At 37.9% G+C, this 23869-nt stretch overlaps 2 protein-coding genes across 15 annotated transcripts in view; one reads left to right on the forward strand and one right to left on the reverse strand.

Annotated features, from left to right (window-relative positions):
• The window catches only part of LOC147872081 (uncharacterized), a 31160-nt gene extending 18039 nt beyond the window's left edge, over window positions 1–13121 (reverse strand). For 2 of the 13 annotated variants that reach the window (XM_087359306.1, XM_087359304.1), the window contains exons 1-5: window positions 12847–13101; window positions 11759–11944; window positions 10502–10543; window positions 9293–9505; window positions 6931–7175 (exon numbers count right to left, since the gene is read on the reverse strand). In XM_087359306.1, the coding sequence (XP_087215432.1) occupies window positions 6931–6990 (60 nt within the window). In that variant the 5' untranslated portion in view covers window positions 6991–7175; window positions 9293–9505; window positions 10502–10543; window positions 11759–11944; window positions 12847–13101. The other 11 variants (XM_087359311.1, XM_087359307.1, XM_087359308.1 and 8 more) reach the window with 11 other exon arrangements.
• Window positions 13120–23715, forward strand: LOC147872085 (uncharacterized). 2 transcript variants are annotated; one of them, XM_087359294.1, is made up of 8 exons: window positions 13120–13267; window positions 15613–15868; window positions 17569–17637; window positions 18243–18449; window positions 19736–19851; window positions 20712–20822; window positions 22749–22826; window positions 23481–23712. In XM_087359294.1, the coding sequence occupies exons 1-8, from the start codon at window positions 13202–13204 to the stop codon at window positions 23586–23588; spliced, it is 1011 nt and encodes a 336-aa protein (XP_087215420.1). In that variant the 5' UTR covers window positions 13120–13201; the 3' UTR covers window positions 23589–23712. The 2 variants fall into 2 exon arrangements, with proteins under 2 accessions (XP_087215420.1, XP_087215421.1); XM_087359295.1 differs by having other exon boundaries at window positions 13213–13352; window positions 23481–23715.
• Window positions 23716–23869: the final 154 nt, after the last annotated feature.

Consider the following 23869-nt stretch of genomic DNA (forward strand, 5'->3'; position numbering starts at 1 on the left):
ATTTCTCACACAAGTCTCTCCTGATTCCTATTAGATGGCTATAGCAGACAAAGATAAGGATTGAGTAGAAATTGTGCAGAGGCAGTGGGCTGGTCGCTCACTACTGACAAATGCACACTTCGAAAAGACCAGGAAGACAGAATATCCTATCTGCATTACTATCGAAGAAGCAGTGCAGATATATAAAACTATACACGGACTGAAAGATGACTCTACCGAGTACGAAGCACCATTAAACAAGAAGGAATGGTCTCATCCAGCGGAAAGAATAACTCTTGATGAAGTGAAAGACTTCAATAAATACACTGTGGAAATCTATATAGATGGAAGTAAACACCAGGGAAAGGTAAGTGCTGCCGCTGTTATCTTCAAAAATGGAGAACTAATTCATAGCTTAAAAACCAAGTTACCCGATCATTGCTCAAACAATCAAGCTGAGCAGATCGGAATTCTAGAGGCCTTGCATGCAGTAACAACTTTAAGGGAAATCAGCATTGAGGAAAGAATAGTAGCGGTGTACACAGATAGTCCAGTTTCTCTCGATCTACTAAAAAACAACTTCAAACATGGCTTTGTAATATCTGAGATAAGAAATAGATTAAGGAATCTCAAAGATCAAAATTGGACTATTCATTTTGGGTGGATCAAAGCACACATCGGAATTTTCGGTAATGAAAAAGCAGACAGATTAGCGAAGGCAGCAGCAGAAGATGGTGGAAATGTAGTATATGCAAAGAAGCCTAAAAGTACAATTATTAAAGAAACAAAGGAAGAAGGGATTATAAAATGGCAAAATGAGTGGAGCGCCACCAATAAAGGAGCAGCGTGCAAGAAATTATTCGCGTCAGTGTGACAAAGAATGAAGCTAAATATTGAAATAATTCCTGAACTGGCAGCAATGACGACTGGACATGGCAAAAACAAATCATATCTACACAGGTTTGGAATCATTGACGATCCAACATGCTCATGCCTGAAAGCAGCACAAACAGAGGATCACCTCATCTATGACTGCGAAAAACTACAACAACCAAGGCGGAACTTAATAGATGCAATAGTCAGGAATGGTGGCACATGGCCAGTGTTGCATGAAGAAATTGTTCAGAAATGTTTAGGTCATTTTAATAAATTCATTAAATCCATTGATTATAATACAGTTTTGCATAGGAACATAGGTGCAAACGGTGGCAATGGATCATGATATTAGAGTTGTGTAATCTGTTAACGTGCTATATATTAATGCATGTAATATTGCAATCTTGTAATGGGGCATGCTGAATAAATGTAAATAAAAAAAGACAGAATACTTTAACTTGGTATCGCAAATACACGAGTGTGTGTACTGAAATATTTAGCAATAATATTCTGGTGTGGGGGAACATTTTTTATTTCAACATTCTCAAGATAATAGATGATTGCTGCTACTTGCACTACATGACTGAAACTCTGAATACATGCTCTTGCTGGAGATCCAAAACAACCCAAAAGGCACAAAATTTTAATCACTTTTCGCTTATGTAAGACATGCTTAATTTGGCCCACAGTTTAACAACGCACCCCTCCGCATTTGTCTTATTACCAGTCAACTTTCGTTCTATGTAGGATTTGAGGTTGTGATGATGCAAGCAATCTTTACTTTTTATTTTATTATACAGGTACGAAAACCTAGCTCTGTTCTGCTAACTTCTCACAGGAGTCGGCTTGCATGTTTATAAATATAAACAATTAGTCCTAATTAATGACCGTAATAAAATAATGATTATCTGGCTTGCCACTTTGAATCACAAGATCTAAACTCACAACACTAATAAATATTTCACTTACACATACAGTATCATCATGGTACTACAGACTAATTATTGCATGCTGACATCAAAGACACAAGTTATTTGAATACGCAAAATCAAATTAACTCGCACTGTCACTGCATAATAGTCACCTCATTTAAAAGGCTCGTCCAATGTTAGATAGAGGTCTCTTTAACGTGTTTTATTCACGGCACTCCCAGTATCGAAGAACATATACTCATAGCTGAGTAGGTAACACACACAAAGCACGTTAACTTTGTTAATTGAAGTATCATTACGCAACTCTCTAACACATAAACGGAACAGACCTAGTGACACCTACAAACACAATCTGCTTTAAAAATAAAGAATTCAGAGTTCTACAGTGTAAACAGCGATTATTTACTTCAAAAACATTAACCCTTGTAATGGCTGAGTTGTCTTCTTTGATTTACCACTGAATGTTCAAATATTATTTAGGCGACTTTAAGCTATAAAAATTGAGTATCTTATTGATGCTGATGTGGCTACAAAACAATCGCACGAGAAAAATGCAAATGAAAATATTAAAAAATTGTGAATATAAGAAACGTATAAGAAAAAGAAAGGTCTTTACCATTCTTTTAAATAAAAAAATGGTTGACCTCAACATGAACTGAAGAAGAAGTGAATTGTACCAAAATCACCCACAAACTGCAATTTTCATAAACACAACTGCAGTGACGGTGGAAGACCATTTGAAGTTTGTGGAAACTAGATAAAATGTTATTCAATGTTTTTTAGAAAAACTATTGTCAACAAGAAAATTCATGGAGAAACTAAAAACATTAAGACATGGGAGACATTACCAACCTATATAAAACCCTGAGAGTGCATATAAGGAACAAAATATGTACACTGGGAACTTTTGTTTTGCAATATCATTTTTACCCATGGTTAACAGCTTGCAACAATCTGAGAGAAACTGATTTGCTGGCCATAATTGATCTTCCAAAAATGTTGAAATGTTTTGGATTTCGGGGGCCTTTAACAAACTTATGACTTACATGCTTCACGAAAAGAAAAGAAAAACACGAATCTTACGCAAAACATGTACAGTACACGCAGGTCATTCTTTATTTATGTCTCCAAAGAAATTATGAGCTTCTGGAGATCCAACTTACATTTAGTAGTTCAGAATATAATAAAGGAGTTTATACAAATTATAAATATTGAAATGGGTGACATGACTTGTCTGCTGCCAGATCAAGAACTACCATTTAGAGGTCATGAATTATCTGAGTTGCCCCTTGATAGAAGTAATTGTAAAGAATATTTCGAAACTGCTAGAAAAGTATGAACCTCTGCTGAATGACCTTTTGCTAAGGCACATCTCTGGCCATTGAAAATAATTTGTTAAAAGCCCTCCATGAAGTGTTGCTAGTTGACATTTGAAGACAAATTCAAGAACCACCTAATATTGGATGAAACTTCTGATTTTCATTTTGTCATGAGGTACATTCGTGATAGTAACAGGTCTTTCTGCTCAAACCCTTTCTTTCTGTGTTCGCAAATTCTTACATTTTGGTTCATACATTACAGACAGGTCTGGGTATAGATTTTATTCACAAAATAAGAGAAATTCAAAGTCACGTGCAAAATGAACATGACACACTTCTCAATTTTCTAACAAAAACCAGGGAAATGAAGAAGGCAAATCCTGACACAGAAAATTCTGCAGAAGAGAAGTACAGAAAACTTTTCTACAAAATTACTGCTACTACATAAGTGAGAAAGTTTACATACATAACTTTAAGGCTGCCTTTCCTGAACAGCATACACAAAAACTGCCCGTGTATTTTTTACATTCTCTTCTTCATTAAAACCTTGACACTAACAGTAGTCCGAGCTACTGATATTATTGAAAATAAGCCATAGCACTGAATGGGGCAAACCAAAAAATTAAGCAGACATCACACAAAATATCATTGCTGGGTAAAAACTCAGAGCACTGAGAAATAAACAGTCCATTCTTCTCTGTCATTCCAGCGAATGGTGCATGACGGCACAATCCTTGTGTTTTGAGTCACTAAATTCAGTAACCGATACTCAGACGAGAACAAAAATATGATCTGAGACTGTTGAAACCGTAAGTATTGCAACTGTGCTTGTCGGCATAACTGTAAGTGGTTACACAGGCGGTTGAAATTAACGGATAATGATTAATTGATTGATTACATAAATCTATATTTACCTTATTATAAACTGAACACATGATATATAGGCCACGAAGGCATACTATGAGCCTGAAGTTCTCTTTGTAATTTTTATATTCTTGCATTTGACCTATTTCCAGCCCTCCCTCCGACTTGTAAATTCCGTGCAGATGAAAATCACACGACATAAAAGTTACAACACCAGGTCAGGTTATGACAGGTAGATGAAACAGAGGGTAAAACAGAAGTCACCCCAAAAAATGCTGAATCAGGTTGAAGCCTGTAATTTACATAGAAGTCCACGTAACTAGAATAAGTTCAGTGTCTTTCACCATGAGCTTCGTTACAAATTCCTTCAAAACCTGCATCCTTAGAGATCGCCTACCACGAGATATTCGCTGTACGTGTTTCCATACTTGTTACCCATAATTCCAGTTCCTATTCTGATCCAAATGTTTATTTCCTTTGCAGAATCCAGAAATGGCCGACATTGAATTTGCGTCCTTCATTGAAGAAATAATGAATCTGCCCCTTTAGTTACGTAGTTTGTAATTAAAAGGTTAAATAGGTTTACTTAAATAGATACATTCCTTTAGTTAAGTAGTTACTTTGTTTTATTTAAACAGTTAAAGTTCACATATTGTATATTTAAGAATAAAAATAACAAATCGTTCATAATCTTTCGCTGCATGTGTTTCTATACTTGTTACAGTAATTGCATTTCCTGTTCTGATACAAATGGTTCCTTTGCAGAATCCAGGATTGGACGACGTGGTGTTTGCATCGTTAATACAGTACATCATGAATCTGCCCAATTTAGTATAGTTTGAGCATTTTTAGACGAAAAGTTAAATAGTTGAATTGTTTAATGAAAACGTTAAATTGTTTTAGTTAAATATTGTATTTCAATTAAATTGTTTATAGTTCAATTGTTTATATTTTAGTTAGGCTAATGTAGATGGATCAGAATTGCTGGACACTTTGCATGCATTGAATGATACAAGTGATACATTCAGAGTTTTGACTGGGGATCATCAGTTTCAGAGAGGATAGTTTGAGGTAGGCAACTTAACAAACACAGGTTCTGGGGAGAGATGAGATTTTTGTTTACCACAAAGAAAAGACGACAATCCCGACCACCATAACAAATCGTGACTGTTTCTATGATGTCACCAGAGATGTCAGTGCGAGCAGAGCGCGCTCATTTCAAATCGTTTGAAAGATAATTCGGGTCACGTGATTCCTCTCCCCCTCCTCAAATCCCCTGTTGTTAGACACTGAGATTCTGATCGTTTACAACGGATACTAGAAGTAATGTTAAGCATTTGTTTCACCGCTTCACTTTGGCTGAATGTAATAATACACACAATATTCATATTACTTGAAAAAGAGTAAAACAATGCGACGTGGCGTAACATATACTTGAAGTGACTTAATATCGATTTTAGACAATCGGAACCCCAGTGTTTAGCATCACTGTAGTAATACGAAGAAGGTGGTGATGCCCTGAAAATGGAGCTATAACCCAAAACATGCCATCACAAGTGAAATGAAATCAAACCATGAATTGTATGAATGGATAGTAAAAATATTTTAGACAATTTTCAGTACATGGTGCTTTTGTATAATATTAGGTTTAAGTTTATTTTGATAGCAAAATAACACCACAGAAGAGGCGAGTACCACACAATTTGTTGTAATACTAAATCTGCTGGAAGGGAGAGTACTGTTCAGTCCGAGAGATTTGCCTCTACTACACATAACAAAACAAACCAGAGAAAGCGTTGGATTGACTAGGGTGCGCCGTATAGTTCACGGGAAACTTTAAAAATAAAGAAACGTAAAATTCCCAAGGACATCTACTCTTCATCATAATTGCCTTGCCAATTCCCTGCCTGTGGACTGTGCTGAATGCTTACCTCGGATTAGTGTCAGCTGAGAAATTTTGGGTGTTTTTATTCAACAAGACCAGGGATTATTTAATCATTAGTACGCACGGAACGACAAGAACTCGCACATGAAAACAGTGAAACTAATCAGAAGTCCGAACGAGAGAAACACAAACACTGATTGTAGATGAGAAAATGTCAGCGTTGAGGACTCTTGTTCGGTGCACAGAACCCGTCGAAGTCTCAGGGTGGTCATCATCTCCTCCCACCACTGCCCCAGCAACCAGCTTCCACCGTGCGCTGGACAACACTGTCAAGTCTCTCCAGTAGGTGACTCCCTTTCGTCAGATACATCACGAAGTCATAAGTCAGAATTGCATCATGAAAAGGATTGAAAGAATTTCTTCCACTTCGATCATTGTACTCAAAGCTGTTCTTGTACTGCGCAAGCGTACTCGACACTAACATTGCGAAGTCCCCTCTTTCTGCCATCTGTCTAAAAGTCATCCCCAACGCCAGCGCAGTGACTGCGGCGAGATAGTATCTTATCCGTAGAGTCGAAGTATCTGTCAAATCCCGAGTGGTACCCGAAATCCAATTTGGATCGCACTAGCTCATCAACGGTACGAACCTGTTTTTCGAACTCTGGATTTATGAGGAAGCTGGTTAAGAACGAGAGGTACACTGCGTTGATGTGCAGGCAATATATGACCCAGATCAGATATAAAAGTCGTGTCTGAGAAGCACGCGGCTGTTCTGGTAGTGAGACCCCGAGCACGACGGCCCACACGTGAGTCAAACTTTTGAACAGAGTTTCGTAAGACGTCTCCTCGGAAAGACAACTCATGCGCCATAACAGCAGGGCCACTGCGATACTGAGGACGATGATGACCACCCACGTTTCCTTCTCAAAAATCCTGTACAAGCCTTTCCAGTGCGGCACCTGATTGGGACGTCTCACGTGCCACACCAATGCGTCTTTAAAATGAGGGTCCGTGCTTTCGAACACCTCGCATAATTCCATGTCCAGAAGTAAAGCTGCAAACCTAGCTCACTTACGTCATTGAAGAGATCCCCCTTCATGCCAGTCCACGTGTTATTGGGAGTTTGTCTCCCCATTTCTCATTTCCGGTCAACTTCAGCTGAAACCGCAAATTCATCTTCATTATCGATTGGAATAAACGTCCCTCGAGACGGTCTATCGATGTCACGCCAGGGTTGTTGCTGTAAGGTAGAATAACAAAGGGATCGATTTCTGTTGTGGAAAACTTGATGCTGCATCCTTTCAAGTCATGGGGAATCTTCTGTGGGAACAAAGAAGAACCAAGAATAAATCGTCCACTGTCTTCAAAGACCCAATAGTTCAACGTGGTTACCCGTAATTGTGTGCACGTTCTCGGTGACCCATAAGGAAACCAAGTGTACGAGGTGCGATAGGAAAGTTTCAAGACTGTGTCAATAGAGGGCGAACCGGATGTAGTACGAGCTTCTGCCGCTTGGGGGTGCGGCCTACATTCATAGTGAATCAGTGTGCCAGCCGGCATCATCGAATTAGCATTTGTTTCTTAGTTACGGGCGTTTTGGTAGTGCATTATACCGACCCTCCTGCGATTTCGGAATGGCGTGTGCATCAAATTTTGCCAAAGACTCGCCAAAACGGCTACGGAAACATATGAAATGCTAAAGCAAGCATTTGGGGAGTCCGCAAACTTTTGTGTGGCATTCACGTTTTAAAAATGGCAGAACCTCTGTCAATGATGACGAGCGTTCTGGACGACCATCTTCGAGCACAACGCCCGAAAATGTTACGAAGATTCGGCAGGCCATTCACGAAGATCGACGTCGTACCATCAACGACTTGTGCGACATTGTTGGGATAGGCTATGGGACCTGTCAGCTGATTCTAAAGGAAGAACTCCACATGCGACGCATCATGACAACGCGCCAGCGCACACCACCCTCAAAGTGCGGCAGTTTTTGGCCTCAAACACCATGGCCGTCATCCCGCACCCTCCTTAGCTCCGTGTGACTTCTTCCTCTTTCCAAAGATGAAAATTCAGCTAAAGGGAATGAGATTTGAGACGATAGATTCAGGCAGAATCGCAGATGGTGCTTGACAGGCTGACAAAGAAAGATTTCCAGGGATGCTTCCAGGCTTGGCAGGGGCGCTGGGATCGTTGTGTTCACTCCCAGGGGAACTACTTCGAGGGTGATGGATGAATTTAATACCTGAGATAAGTGTACGGTTTTTATATATATATATATATATATATATATATATATATATATATATATATATATATATATATATATATATAGGCGCAGTCTGGATACTTTCCGATCGCACCTCGTATGTAAGAAGAGCATCAGTATCAAACAAAACTTCACCAAAGTAATTTTTAATTATCAAATGAACAAGAGACTGCAGTACGAATTCAAAGTAACTGATAACCTATAATAATCTTATATAAAGCAACTAATTTATTTCAAATCTGAACCCAAACAAGGAACATTAAAAGAAACAAGCCATGACACACCAACAGCCCATGTAGGAGAACATTTAAAACCAAATTACTTATCTTATTTAAACCTTTTCATTCCACACACAAATAGCATCCCCTCAAGTCCAAAGTATTCTCAGCACAGAGTAAGAAAGTGTCAATAAATTATGCTAATTACAAAAACACAGATGGCGATGTGCTTCTCCTGCCATCTAGACACTACATCGGAATAACACAAAGTTGTAAAGGTGCCGGTAGATGGACATGCTATATGACACACAACAAAGAATACCACGGGTATTAGATTCATATCATGTGCACAGGACATATTTCTTAAGTTCCTTTTCATCACTAGATTGTTTTATTCACCACATGTTTAAATGTGGGGGGGGGGGGGGATTTTCTCCCTGCTTTGGGTTTTGATTTTTGCATATAACATTTCACTTTAAGATATGAGCTGCCAAGCAAGAAATATTATCAGAATATTTGGTTTCAGGCAAAGAAGCCAGAAACTCTGAGAACAACAAACAGGAAGACATGGAAAAATTTAAGTAATTCAAATTAGAACCAGAAAAGGACCACAGTTCTGATGATGATTCTACTATATGTTCGCAGTCTTATTGCGGCATGAGTTATTGAAGCTTACGGATGTTTCACCATGTATCTGGTATTAATTGATTAAAATATCAAAGGTGCTTACCGCCTCTGAAACTTCAGTGAATTTCTACCAGACTACACGATGCAACACTCCAGAAGATAGGAAACTTCTTTATTTATCTCCATGAGAGCCTGATATCTAATTTCACTTGTTATGGTTCAAAGTAGGCTACAACAGCTTACAGACTCAAATGACAGAGCCAATACACAAAAGCTTCCTGTACTATGACACACTGTGTGTAAACCCATTACTATACACTCACTTGGCACGAGAGAAAGGACAGCCTCAAAATGTGGCAGGTTACACAATGCGACAGTCCGGAAGGGCCAGCATCTCACGTAGCTCTTTAACTCTGAATGCCAGCTGCAATGCACCTTGCCCGTCAATCAGCATCACAAGACAAACTCTGCTATAGGTTATGGGTTGATAGGCACATCAGCTACTCTGGCTATTAGCGCTCTCTGATGTTAGTACTCTGGAAAAATCATAAAATGTTATACACAAAGCAAATGCTTCAATTTTCATGCGTTGCAAACTGTTCCTTTTCGGTTTGAAATTCAATGGTTAAGCAGCTGCTAATTTCATTAGGAGTCCGTAAAAATTATTTTGCCCACAGGCTCGTTACAAACTAAGCTCCTACTTTAAACCATCTTCCTCAGTTCATAAGAAGAATAGGTCTTGTAGTATTATATCCATGTGTATGTAGTTATTTAATGATTATAGAAATGACTGACTGAATTTCATGAAATTCAATATGAACTACAAGAGGACAATAAAAGCACTCCAGAAACAGTAAACAAGATGACTGTGGTCATGGGGTGGGCATTTATTGTAATATTATCATGGAATTGTTTATATAAAACTAATTTCTATTGTAATAAATCTTTGGTTCTACTCACACCTCCACAGACACTGAAATACTTTAAAGAAAGTAGAGTTCATAAATTGTTCCCACATATTGCTCATTAGTGTCAGCACATTAAACAAATGAAATTAAAACTAAAACTGAACTTTTATCTTAACCCTGACTTTAAAAGAGGCAACTCCTTCATAACAGATATAACAGTCATAGTTCCATAATTTCACCTTCTAGAATTAAGGTAATGGCATTTTTTATTACGAAGCAGACACAATCACACCATTCCTGTTATCAACTACATTTAAAAAAAAGATGTAACACGTGAAGGTGAGTTTGCCATTATTCACACCCTGGCACTTGCAACCCAGTGTAAGGAAACTGTGGAGTGCTATTCCAACAAGATGGGGCTTAGAACAGATGATTCTTGAAGCTCAACCATAAGTCAGCCAATGGATGTAAACACAATGCTGGCAACATCCAAATCAACTTTTCCCTGGCCCAGTACTGCACCCAGCTCCACATTCAAGTTAACAGAAATGTCTGCGTCCCTCGGCAATACGTTGCACCAGCCCACAAACCTCCTGGACAAGATCACGTTCCTAAGCTTCTCACCTTTAACCCCCACAGTCCTTGATCCTCATGTGCACCACATGCCTGCCAACAATGCGACCATCAATCATGTACACCTTCATATTAGAAATGTTTTTAAAAATGGTTTATAGATTCAAAGGAAGAAAATATTACAGTTAAGCCTAAAATTTATAGACTGACTAGCTTCAAAACATTGTGAAAGTTTCTCCTCTAACAACGAAGGTTTTCAGTAATGGAAAAATATAATATAATAATAATCAGAATACATCTGTGAAAGAGAAGTCAATTCTTGCATTTGGGTCATTCTATATTAAGTCAACAAATGGAGTGACAACAATGGCAGAATTAATTATGATGCTTCTTCTTCTTCTTCTTCTATGGCTCTCCGGTCCATACTCTGTCCATGGGCTCCTGTTCCATTCAGTCCTATCCTCTGCTCGGATGTTAGGTCCATCTGTCAGAGGCTTTGATTGAGGTTTCGAAACATCTTCCTTTTTACGGTGCAAGGTTGTTAGCCTTGCGACTAACCCCCAACCTGGAGGACCACGGTACCTGACTTAGTCTGACCTCTCTCCCTCGATCAATCTGGATAGGAAGGCCCTACCAGTAGCTATGCTACCGCCAGCTAGTCAGTTTTAATATGTGAATCCTAATGAAGTAGCGTACATCTACTGAGTTACTTATCTGGTATCAACATTTTACAGATATTACCAATTTTCAGAGAGTATACACAAAAGAAAATGGCACACATGTCATATTAACAAACATAACATGGCAATAATTTTGGAATCTTTGATAAGATTCACATTATTTTACCCTCAAACTTTAGACCTATAAGATCAATTCTGGAGAAAATCTGCCTTACTGCTCTTGGAATCAAATTTCATGGTACATTTTGGATCAAAACTCACCACAAAATTTAGTGCTTTCTGTACGCTAGAAACAAATTGATATTTATGTTATCACATATCTCAGAAATGTTAACAAATGCAAGTTTTAAACTTCTACAATTTACCACCCGAAGGCAGGCACTGGTGTGTATTAATATTAAAGTTGTAGCTTAGGGCACTACTCAGAGAATTGGGGTAAAGTAAGATGCAATCTCATTATGTTGCAAAAATTTCAACTTTCATACCCATTTGCTCATAGACATGTCATTTATACCAAAGATATGTTGACATATGGCAAAAATATACTCAAAATTCAGCACTACATTCATTCTCTACTCTGAAATAACCCTGTCTCTAAATATATCTATAAGAACGTGTGCATCCTAACCTGAAGCACACGTAGGTTCCAGTCCAAGTACCTTTGCATTTGTGGTTAGTACATGATCAATAACAACACTACTCCTATGTTCCTTCCCAATTCAGGATAATAATTCTGGTAGCATTTTATATGTTTGACCTATCTTGATGCTTGGAGCTGAACACCATTATCTTCAATCAAGAAGGAATCTTCTCTCTGAGGGGGAAAAAACAACAACAAACAAACAGAAAGTGGTCAATAAGGCTGCATAAATTTTTCACAGAACATTCTTGTTTTCTTGAACAACCAACCATCAAAAACCATCATAATCATAGGCAATATATGTCTGTGTTGTTTAACTTCTCACACCTGTTATTTGGTGTTATAAACGATGTGGACAGAACAGAAACAGCTGTAGTGACCTCTCTGGAGTTTAATGAGTTAAAACATGGTATGATTGAGCTCCCGGTATTGCAAGTGCATAACTATGTACAGTTATTAATACATTACAAATAATTCCTTAAAGTTTTCTGGTCAAAATATATTATAATGGGTAGTATAATGTATCAATAGAATATAATGGGTGGATTTATTTGTATTTTATGTAAACCCTTATACTATGTGATATCTTTATAACTGTACAAATTGCAATTGTATTATTCATACTTATAACACATCCTACTACCATCCAACTACCTTAGAGATCCATGCAATTAAATAAAAATGTACGCATGTATTCTAATGATGTGTATGTTGCTGATAGAGTAATTTAACAGTTTATGAGGTATTTGAAGTTGACTTGTAGATCTGCATTTGCAGCCAGCATTTACAATTCTCATGACTTGATGCAGAAAAGTATAACAACTTAAAAAAAGGAACATTTTCAATGAGCGTCGGAACCATTGTCATCGAGTTAGTCTGTCATTATGTACTGTTTGTACTCTATTGTCATATCACCAACAAGTTCAATTAGAAGTAATACTTTCAGTGTCTATGCACCATACATACAATTCTCATTCTAAGTGTTGTACACATACTTATCGTTTCATGAACTCATGCCCTGATGAACAATACACACACACACACACACACACACAAGAATATACTGCAAAGCTTACTGAAATACTTGGGTGTCTTTCTTTGAATTATACAGACTTTTTTGAGGTTATGCAACACATTTTTCTTTTTTTGACTGTCTCTACTCAGTTCTGCAGATGGTGTCAATTATTGTTATTAATTGTGTACATCATACATAAAATGTTTAATTATATCCAAGGCAAACACACAGTTCAAAGTCCAAAAACAATGTTTTATACTAATCAATACCCTGAAAGGAGTTCTTACACGCTGGCGACATCTGTCGGATATAGCGAATACTTCGTTACTAAAACTCGACTCACAATCGATACATGTATCGATTGCGGCCAGGTATTGCGCAACAGCCACTCGTCAACAACGGTTGCTAGTTTTGAAATGTGGGGAAAACGGTTTGGAAAATTTTTCGAAGAAAACTGCGGAAGAAAGAACTGGACAGAAAAAGTAAGTGTACCACAGAAAGGACAATGCACATTCCTTCATGTGGACCATTAAATCCAACCGGCGCACAGTATTTTTGCTGAGTTGGGTAAGTAATATACAGTGAACAGCCTTCGGCTCCAACATATGTAGTTTCTTTCGTGGTTAATGTTCCAACACAATATAAAATACAAGTGATAGAATAATATATAATCCTTGTTCGGATCAGAATTTGAGATAAGACTGCAAAACTACAAAAGTGCGTATTTTAAGCTACTGACATGTCTTCAAATCATTCATACACAGTTCTGCATCATTGCCATATTATAAATGTTTAGCAAGAAATATTACTGCATGTAGAATTTATAGGTATATTTTTGCTCTAAAGCATATCGCCAGGCAAACTTTACATGTATGTTTCCAGTTTGCAGTGGTTTTGCTAGTTATCATATTCACACCAAATGCAGATTTTACTCAGACACCATTCGCTACACCAAATTCTACAAATATAGGATTTCAGAAATTGCGGGCTTTTCTCTCCAAAATTATATCACGGTGTGATATTTCGGATCTCCATATGAAGTGGTCCTAGTGTGTGGAAGAAGACAAGTGGCATTATATTTACACCAATTTTTTTTTAAATCGATCGGTGCTTGAAATGCTTAAAGGACAAAAAATACACACAATGTATGTTGATTTTGTAGCTGGCATTACCATTGTGAAAGGAAAGTATCTTAAAAAATTGTTTTCAAGATGTATAGCTTGGCACCGCAGGTTGTAATGTGCAAATTTTGTTAGGCAGAAGAGGCTCAAGTTTAGTTACTTTCCGTCCTATTTGTCAGCCTCAAAGTTCAGTTTAATAAAGTGTTTCAATGTAATGGTTGACAATACGCCTGCAACTATTACAAGTTACTCCATCAGCAGACAGTCCACTCAAAAGGCAATAACAGGAGGGGAAATGATTAACAATGAGCAATATAAGTTGTAGTATTTAACAAATGCTATTACACTGATGAAATGGATGGTGAATGTAGCACACTTGGGAGACTTAGTTGGATTTGATTAATATTAAAATAGACAGTGTGTGAGGATGAGGATTGGATTGATCTTGCACAGGAGGTTAGGATACAGTGGCTGGATATTTTGTACAGAATATCACACAACTTCCATTTCACATTCACATGGAATGCTCAGACGGTAGGGTCCATCAGAAATGTTCCTCAAGAGAGAATATTAAGCACCTAGTTTCCATACCCTTGCAGAACAATGGGGCAGAAGTTGATCTCCCATTACTGTACACTAAACAGACCATCTTCTGCAAAGTCAAAACACTCAACTCATTAAAGTCATGTTTACTGACAATTTAGGGTTCACATGTTGTTGCTGGCACTCCTGCTTCATATTTAGAGAGTCCTAGATTCACATCTGTGCCCAGAGACTGAATACCCTGACATTTGCAAATTGGAAAAGTAAATAAAAATATGTATTTAAAGGATTATATTTCATTTCATTGGTTTTATTATTTGAAATTAAAGCAAATTCTTTGAAGGCCAGTTCATTGTAATATTTACAATGGGCTTTATAAAGTCAACTTCATGTAGACCTGCTATTATTACTTTTGATACAGGTTCAACTATTTTAAGATAGGTCCCAGGGATGGATTTCTACGAAAAAGGCAATGAATGTCAGATTCTGTGGATGCAGGGAATTTATTGTCACCATGAGCAGCTACCAACCATTCAGGTCCCTGCACCAGACATTTAATGATATTATCACTACAAATGGCGCGGCTAAGAACAATTCTGGGAATACTTGCTACTGTGCAGTTCAGAATATTTTATCTTACAGACTGCAATCTATCAAGAAATGTAATAAATGTAAAGTTAAAAAAACACAAGAACTGGAACTTTATACTCGATCTCTCACATCAAGGAAAGATGACTGAGAAGGCAGTTGTCATCTGGGATGCTGCTACATGTATTCTAAGTTGAGGGTGTCTAACGATAGTGTGTTAAAGAGAACATTTGAAATTACGGGGGTGGGGGCCTGCAGAATCTGAAAATTAACGAGCTGCATAAAGTACACTCATCAGGTAGTATATGAATGATACACCATGCAAGATGAGATGGGCAGGACATACAGCACACACAGGAGAGATTATAAATGCTCTGTAGATGGAAGAACACTCATGAGACGTAGCACAGACGAGAGGGAAACATTAAAACACATCTTGTATGTGATGTGTGGGTATAGACTGGACTGATTTCAGATTAACTGTTACTTTTGTAATGTGTATGAGGAGTTTCGTAGCTTTGTCAATTTGACAACCAGACAGTGACTAATTTGCCTGTCATATCCTCTCTTTCCAGTTTTGTAAAAGCACTGAATTGGACCAAGACATGGGGTGCCCCGTCAACCATGGGGATGACTACGAGAAAAACTGTGACAAATACTGGGACAGAGACTTTCACAACTGGAACAACAAACCTGTCTCTGACTGGGACAGGGACGAACTTTATGCCTGGTACAACAAAAATGTGGAAGACTGGGACTGTACCACAGAAAACTGGGACGACGACAGTCTCAAGAACTGGGACGAGAACTTCACGGAGGACAGACCCTCAGGTATGTGACCAAACATCTTATCACTTTGTGTTGCTTGCTGTTAACAAGGGGAATATTTGGCTCATAAAAGACAGGTAGTAAAATGTTTGATACTGGACAGTTTTGCTCCTGATGCCAAGAGAACATATGAAAATGGTACATATCTGAGCTAATAGATTTTATCATCTATTTATATCTTAATTTGTGGTTTATATAAAGGATATGTCAGATGCTCATACAATGTAGCGTAGATGACAATATTTATATTCCTGCTTTTAAGTTCATAAACATGCTATTTCTTGCATGGAAATTTTAGAATGCCATCAACAAAGTGTGGAAGAATGGAGTCATGTTTTCATATTTCTTATCTTTAATTTCCAATGCATTAATCTGTTACGAGAATAATGGTTAATTGCAAATGTCTGTAAACAAACTGCTAAGGAAAATATTGTTGAATGAAGATTTCAGTTGGCAATTATTACATGTATAGCACCAAATTTCGCTGGTTATGTGCATCTCATGTTACTTTTAGGATAATAAAAGGAAGGAAGGTGGCATTTCAATAATATTGATGCACAAGGTATGCATGTACTGTGTTTGAAAGAATATTTATTATAACTGGCCACTTCATTGACGTGGGGGAGGTGGCATGGAAACATTACGATGGATTTTAGGTAAATATGTTTTGAGCCTCTGAGATGACTGGAAATGGCTGACCACAGCTTCCCATATGCAGGTGTTGTTATTACTCTTGATTAATCTTCCAACTGAAGGCTGCTACTTATAGTGGCAACGATATCAAATATTTTCCAAGTGGGCACAATGCTTTTTATTTAAGAATGATCATAATCTCCTGCAGTGGAGAACATGACCACATTATGCTACTGAAAATGTTATTATTTGATGGTACCACACCAACGACCATGAAGTTGTAAACCCAACGTCCCTGAATTAGAAAATTAATATACACACTAAATATTATTGACCAGACTGCACTATAAACAGCATTACATACATAGGAAGACAATATTAAAATCATCTCCTAACTGATTCGAACACTCAGCAAGTACATGAATTATTGCTCCTGTCAGTATGAGACCTGAGTTCTGAACAATTACCTCACAATTACGCTTTACATTCTGACAGCAGACCATGCTTGGCAATTAAGTTATAACTGAACCTATAATTAAGCCGTGCAAATACTAATTGCTGCACCGTATTTCATAAGTTCTTCATATGAATCTGTTATTGCACAAAAAATTGTGAGTAAACACAAAACAGTCATGTCTTATGTGTATTTGACATCTTGTCAATGCCTTGTTTCCTGAGACTAATGCCGGTCAATGTATAATTTTTAGAAACCATCAGAAATAATAACTATCATTAGGACTACCCGAGCAGTTCTTAGGAAGTGGAAATGCCAATATGTACGGCACAATATAGACTAGTATTATAAACTTCAATTTAAATTACAGGCTGTTTTTAGAGACAACAAAACTTCAGACCACTTAGTTAAAGAATTGCCTACTACACAAGTCCTACAGACTGTAATTTAATACATCAGGAAGGTCACCACCATCTGTGGTAACATTCCTCTTCAATTATGATGGACGGTCCATTCAATGGGCAAATTATGTGGCGTACTACGAAAATTATTTTAATCATGCTGTATGGTTAGGATGCCTTAGAACATGCCTGTAATTTTGAAAACTTTGTTACAGAAAAGAATTTTCGGCCTTACGCAACAAAGCTGAGAGACTTTGACCCGCTGAGACTTCTAGGGGAAGGAGGTAAGTATAAATTTCCATTAACACTTGCCTATCTCTGCTGATAAATATAGGCCTGATTTTCTGTAATCCTCTAGATCAAAGGGCAAAATAGTAGAAGTCGTAGCACCAACAGCTGTTACTGTATTCAGACATGTGATTATGATCAGTAGATATCTAACCACAACATTTACAAACTCTGAACCAAATCTTTATTAATGTTTGAGCAAAATGAAGCTTCAGAAATATTTTCTTGCTTCAAGACGTCATGGTGTGGTTGAGAACAGTTGGAAACAACTCAAAATTCTTTTATGCTTAAATTAAATGAAAATACACATTTTGCCAACAATACCATTCTTTTTCTTATTGCCGACTATTTTCTTGAATGTTATCTGGAAAGAGTGGACTGACAAATGGTAGCCATTATTAACCGTTGTGTCTTTATCTTGGTACACATAAAGACCCACAAATTCATAATTTTAGCACAAAATGCACACAATCACACAAATGTTTGATATTACACAAAACGTTTATAAACAATTATGATCTTTATAAAGGGACAGTCTACAAATACCTCAGACCACTATTGAGCAGAAAGCAACAAGAATCATAACCGTGTGCTGTTACAGGTTTTGGAAAAGTTTTCATGACAAGGAAGAACTGTGGCATGGATAACAACAAGACCTATGCGATGAAAATCATGGATATTCCCGTTGAAGGCGACCGAGACAAATACCAAACAGAGTGCTACGTCCATCAACTCTGCTCCCAATTTCCATTCTTGGTAGCACTCTGTTACGCCTTCAACACAGAGTCAAAGATCTGTCTCGCACTTGGTGAGTACATGAAAAACAATTCCTGATTCGAGGATGGTTGAGAAGCAAAGTGAACAATTTAACAACAGAAGTGTCAGTGCATTGTAGTGCCAAGTAATGCTGTAAAATTTACATAGTTGCAGAGGTACAACATCCTGATAACACAAAGAATAAGAACCAGGTTCAAACTTAAATTCCTAGCATTCCATGTTTTCAGAATATGCGTACTCTGCTGGAATCAAAACCTTCAAAATTCTGTTAATTAGTGTCAAAACTATTAAAGATTATACGGACAAATTTGCTGTACTTAGGCCTATCTTCTGCATAACAGTGCTTTTAGTGCAACATCTTAAAATCGTTATTAAACCTCTATCTTCCGTGAAACCTAATTGCTATTTTAATTTGTACACATCTGTATGTCCCATATTCCACATCCTGTAGTCAGTCTAAGATGTGAATCCATGGAAAGTTTGCAGATATATGTACTGTCTATCTGAGCGAAGAACTACCTTGACCTTCATACACAAGTGCCCACCTGCAGTGATGCGCATCCCTCCTAACACGCACAAGAGAAATCAACAGCTGACACTCATTAGTTTTCCAGCGATTCACCTCATTTTTCTAGTTTCGGCATTTCTTAGTTTCTCTTTTTAATTCAATGATCACTGCCAGCACCTGCAACGGAGGGAGTGTTCTTCGTGTCGTTTAATGTTTTTAGGACCACATTCAGGATGCCTTCAAGTTTGAGATAGTTATTACTTTAGACAGACAGACAGTATGTATGATACAGGAAATCCTCCTGCTGAGCACGGTGGTCTGGTGTACTGAGTGTACATCAGTTTGAATGATTCCAGTCAACACCAGTTGCGTGCTGTGGTGTTAACACACTGTCCTATCACTCATGTTTTGTGTGAGGAATCATGTTTACTCAGAATTTATAACTGTTTATAGTAGCCTATAGTGTACATAGCAGTAAAATAAGTTTCAATAACAACTGAATCATTTTAGAATGGGTAGCACAAGGAGTGACCACCATGTCGACCGGAGGACGAAGGGTCAGCGTATTATTTATTTGCTTCTCAAACATCGAGTGCAGTGTCCTGCATGGGCTGTGAGTTTTGTCTCTGTCTACAGATTGTGCTCCATCCCCCACTGACAAACAAATCTGCTGTTTCCAGTCTTCTGGAGAGGAAAACATTGCAGTAACTCCATTGTCAAATTCAACAGATAACGCAGTAGCACTCACTAGTACCCCTAGTATCATGAAGTGTCCTTACAGTAACAATAATGCATTATTATTTTTCCAGACTATTATCCTGGTGGAGACTTGTTCCATTTGCTGCGTTACTGGGGCAAGTTTACAGAGACTGCAGCAAGACTATACCTAGCGGAGATAGTCCTGGCTGTTGAACACCTGCATCAGGTATTCAGACATCACCTCACTTGTCTGCATTAAACTACTTAAGTGAATGTGGGGCTATAACTTTTTTATTCTATTCAATGTCATTTTTATTTTCTGTGGTAATCAACAATAACAATATTATATGACATCTTAGTTTAAGCGCTATAAGGCAGAAATGCAAAATAGTAGTACTACAACTTTCTGCCACATTAACCTTTATCTTACTAGCGTTCCTTGTCTGGGACATAAGTTGTGTACTCAGCCCTATGAACGTTCCCTGTGCGGAACTCAAAACTTGCAACACTGTAAGTAGACTTGGCTACGTCTTTTGGCCTCTTTTAGGGGCTGCAGATATTGAATCACTTTCTCTAGGGTTCCCACAAGTTCAACCTGAGCTGTCAACCCGGAAACTATAAACAGCAATTAACTTTGTTTATGTCAAGTGGGTTTGGGCTTCATTTTCAGTCCCCCTATTCAAAGTTTCTCACGTTCTTCCTCATGATGGGTGAAAAGAATGTGTATCCACTGAAGTAGCGGAAACAACTTTTTCTGTGTGGTCATTAGTTCACAACCATGGCTTCTATCATGTCGAATGAGCTTCAAAAGAACAAAGTAAAGTTACTAAGGCCTATTTAGGCAATTAAGATATTAACTGCATTTTTTCTCTGTTCTATTCGAATAAATATGGCTTTTATTTCGTGAATTTATCATGTTTACTTTAGATAATATTAAAGTTTTCCGTGGAGTGTGCACAAAAGTTTAAAAACCTGCAAAAAACCCCAATAGGGCTACTCCATTTTGTCGTTTAAATCCCCGTCGTGTAAAGGTTAAAAAGCAGCATATCACACTATGCAAATAACTCGTTAATTTCTTCCTTTCAGATCGGTGTCATACACCGTGACTTGAAACCAGAAAATATCCTGATTGATGCACGTGGCCACATCGCAGTCTCTGATTATGGGCTGTGTAAAATCTTCAACTGCCACACAAAGGTAAAGTTAAATCCACCTTATCTTTTGTTGGGTTTACTTACAGGGTCGCATAGGCTACATGGACCACACTCTGTCTGGCACTACTCCTTGTTTAAGACTGGATAGTTTACAGGAGGACAAAATCTTTATGTAGCGATTCTTAATGGAAAAAGTGTAAACAAATGTAACAAGGTCTTTCAATTAGAGGGGATGAACTCAGAACTAATACTTATAGCTCTATTAGAGTTTCATAAATTATTGCTGTTATGCAATTCATACACCATTAACATGCTGTTTACTATACCAGATATGAAATATATTAGATAAATAAGCCTGGTTCTTACTTTGCGGAAACTACATCAGTTAACAAGTGGTTTGAAGAAAGGGCAATACTGGATGCTAAGGAGGATAGAGCAAGGGGCTAGTCCAACTAACTAAATAACTAGATGGCTTACGGAACGCGAAGGTTCATCACCGAATTAACCAAAGCCCTCCACCAGACACTGTTCTGGGGAAACAAAATCCAGTCTCCTTCAACTCCTATCTCCCAAAGATCTTGCCTGAGATTATCCTCCCATCTACGTCTAGGTCTCCTTAGTGGACCTTCCCCTCAGGCTTCCCAATCAATAACCAATGAACACCATTTGCCCCATCAATGCGTGCCACATTCCCCACCCATCTCATTCTTCTTGAATTAATCACCCTGAAGAGATTGGGGGGAAAACAAATTATTAAGCTCACCATTATGCAGTTTTCTCCATGCCCCATCGTCTTCTCTCCTAGGCCCGAATATCCTCCTCAACACCCTATTGTGAAACATCTGCAATCTATGTTCCTCCCTCAGAGTGAGATACCATGTTTTGCACCCATACAAAACAGGAAAAATTATTGTATAGTATATTTTAAACTTTAGGTTTTTATAAATCAGACCGGAAGACAAAACACTATGAACTGAACAGGAGCACGTATTTCCAGTATTTGGTCTCCTTCTAACTTCCTAATGAGTATCATTTTGATTTGTTCCCAAGTATTTGAACTGCCACACTTACAAGGGATCTATTAGCCACACTAAGATAATTCTGTCTGCTGATGAGATACAAACATAATATTAGTTTTTTTGTGAATTTACTTCTAGCCCCACCTTTCTACTAGCCTCCAGTAAAACTTCTGTGTTCCTCTTTATTGTATTTATGTCATCACCCAATAAATTAACATCATCAGCATATGCAATTAGCTGAAGTGTCCCATTCAATTGCAACCCCTCCTGCCTGTCTTGGACTTTCCTGATGGCATATTCTAGTGCAAAGTTAAAGCGCAATGGGGACAAGGCATCTCCTTGTTTCAGACCATTCTTGGTGCAAAATGACTCAGATAAATATTTAACTATACCAATTTTACTACAGGTTTCATTTAAGCACATTTTTATTTGACTCACTGGCATCTTTAGAATACCAAATTCAATTTGAATATTGTATAACACTTCTCTCTTAACAGAGTCATAGAAAATTTCGTTCAAACTGGGGTTAGTTTAGATTTTTTAGCATTAATGAAAAAATATGTGTTAGGACCTTGCATACCGTGCAGTGCATCCAAATATACAAAGTATGTGGTTTGTTACAGTTTACCAAGTATTGTAATGATAGGGCGCTTATGGAGTTAACTTAGAATGGGCTGGACATCTAGGGAGAGAGGAAATGCCGCAAAATATAGGTGGGAGAAACTCCTGCACGTTGCTAACTTGGAAAAGAGGGGAGCAGATGGGAATACAGCATGAAGAGGGATCTTAGAGAAATAGGTTATGAGGGCAGCAGATGAAGGAATTGACTGTTTTCAATGCCAAGTAGTGGATGTTCAGAGCTTTGTTCCGGTTACCAAACAGTTAATTTCTAGTTGCTTCCTGTCTGATATCTCTTTTACGGTTATATAAAATGCTTTTTCTGTTAACAGGAGAAACGTGCAGAATCCGTGTGTGGGACAGCCCACTACATGGCCCCAGAAATGCTGCGAGGCAATGGATACAGCTTTGTGAGTATCTCATACCCTGATAGTGCAAGAATAATGAGCTCATTGTTTTATGTCACTGAACCAGCAGTAAGTTTAATGTAAACTATTAAGGCAATGCACTATAATATTCTGAGGATTTGGAGGCACAGATGGAATCTTCATGGAGCTTGCAATGACACATGCATAATCAAAGTAATCAGTTTACAGCACGAGACATAGAAGCATTCTACCAAATTTGGCGAACTCACAACAATTTGATAGGTATGAAGGAAATGTAAAATAATCTTATGCACTTCCACAACCAAACTCTATGAAAATGCTCCTGTTAGCTTAACCAAGTCTGTCCACGGGCGATATTTTGAGAATTGCTTAACATATAATGATAATTTAAACAATGCTTAACCAAATGATTTCCATGTTTCTCATTGCACATTCATCGGAAAATGTAAGAAACGTCAGCAGTCTCCATGTCAATAGGAATCAAACCTCTTCCTATATTAAACAGATAAATGAAGAATGAGTAAAAGTCATACACGGGAAAGTTCAATATAAAACTGGAGGCAAGAAATGAACAACGCAGATCCTTCCACAATTTTTTTCTTGATTCTGGAGACCCTAATGAAAATGTTTGACCGTGTGATGAAGTGAAAATGAGTGCAATTTGAACTGTTGCAGGAAGTCGACTGGTGGAGCGTGGGAGTCGTCACATATGAGATGTTGGCAGGCCACAGGCCCTTTGAATTTGATGCCAACAAAAGAGATTGGCAAACACTCTACACGTAAGTATCGATGACCCAACGAACGTGTTCCCTGTGAACATCAGTCTCGTATTAACAGTTACGTGCAGATACCTTTGCGGCCAACACATTACTGTCTATTTCAATGCCAGGAAAGCAGGTGCACATTTTAATCATATGCATAATTAGCCTTAGGCAAGGAAACAAAATGCAAGCACAAACATTACGAAAGCAAATTTGTGCAGGACATCGATAAAATGTAAGGGGTCTGTAAACTAAAGTATTGCAAAAGCTAAGAACTAACATATTTTGACAAGTACAATTTTC

Source organism: Zootermopsis nevadensis, unplaced genomic scaffold, assembly GCF_977971745.1.
Source record: "Zootermopsis nevadensis isolate Lab colony 2312 unplaced genomic scaffold, Znev_1.0 Znev_ptg000031l, whole genome shotgun sequence".
In the NCBI taxonomy this organism is placed as follows: Eukaryota; Metazoa; Arthropoda; class Insecta; order Blattodea; family Termopsidae; genus Zootermopsis; species Zootermopsis nevadensis.

Bases quoted from the DNA above. Each gene is read 5' to 3' on its own strand.
- LOC147872085 (XM_087359294.1), top strand. From the start codon at position 13,202: ATGTGGGGAAAACGGTTTGGAAAATTTTTCGAAGAAAACTGCGGAAGA. The intron at 15,869-17,568 runs GTATGTGACCAA...ACTTTGTTACAG, and splicing joins CACGGAGGACAGACCCTCAG to AAAAGAATTTTCGGCCTTAC. The intron at 19,852-20,711 runs GTATTCAGACAT...TCTTCCTTTCAG, and splicing joins CTGTTGAACACCTGCATCAG to ATCGGTGTCATACACCGTGA.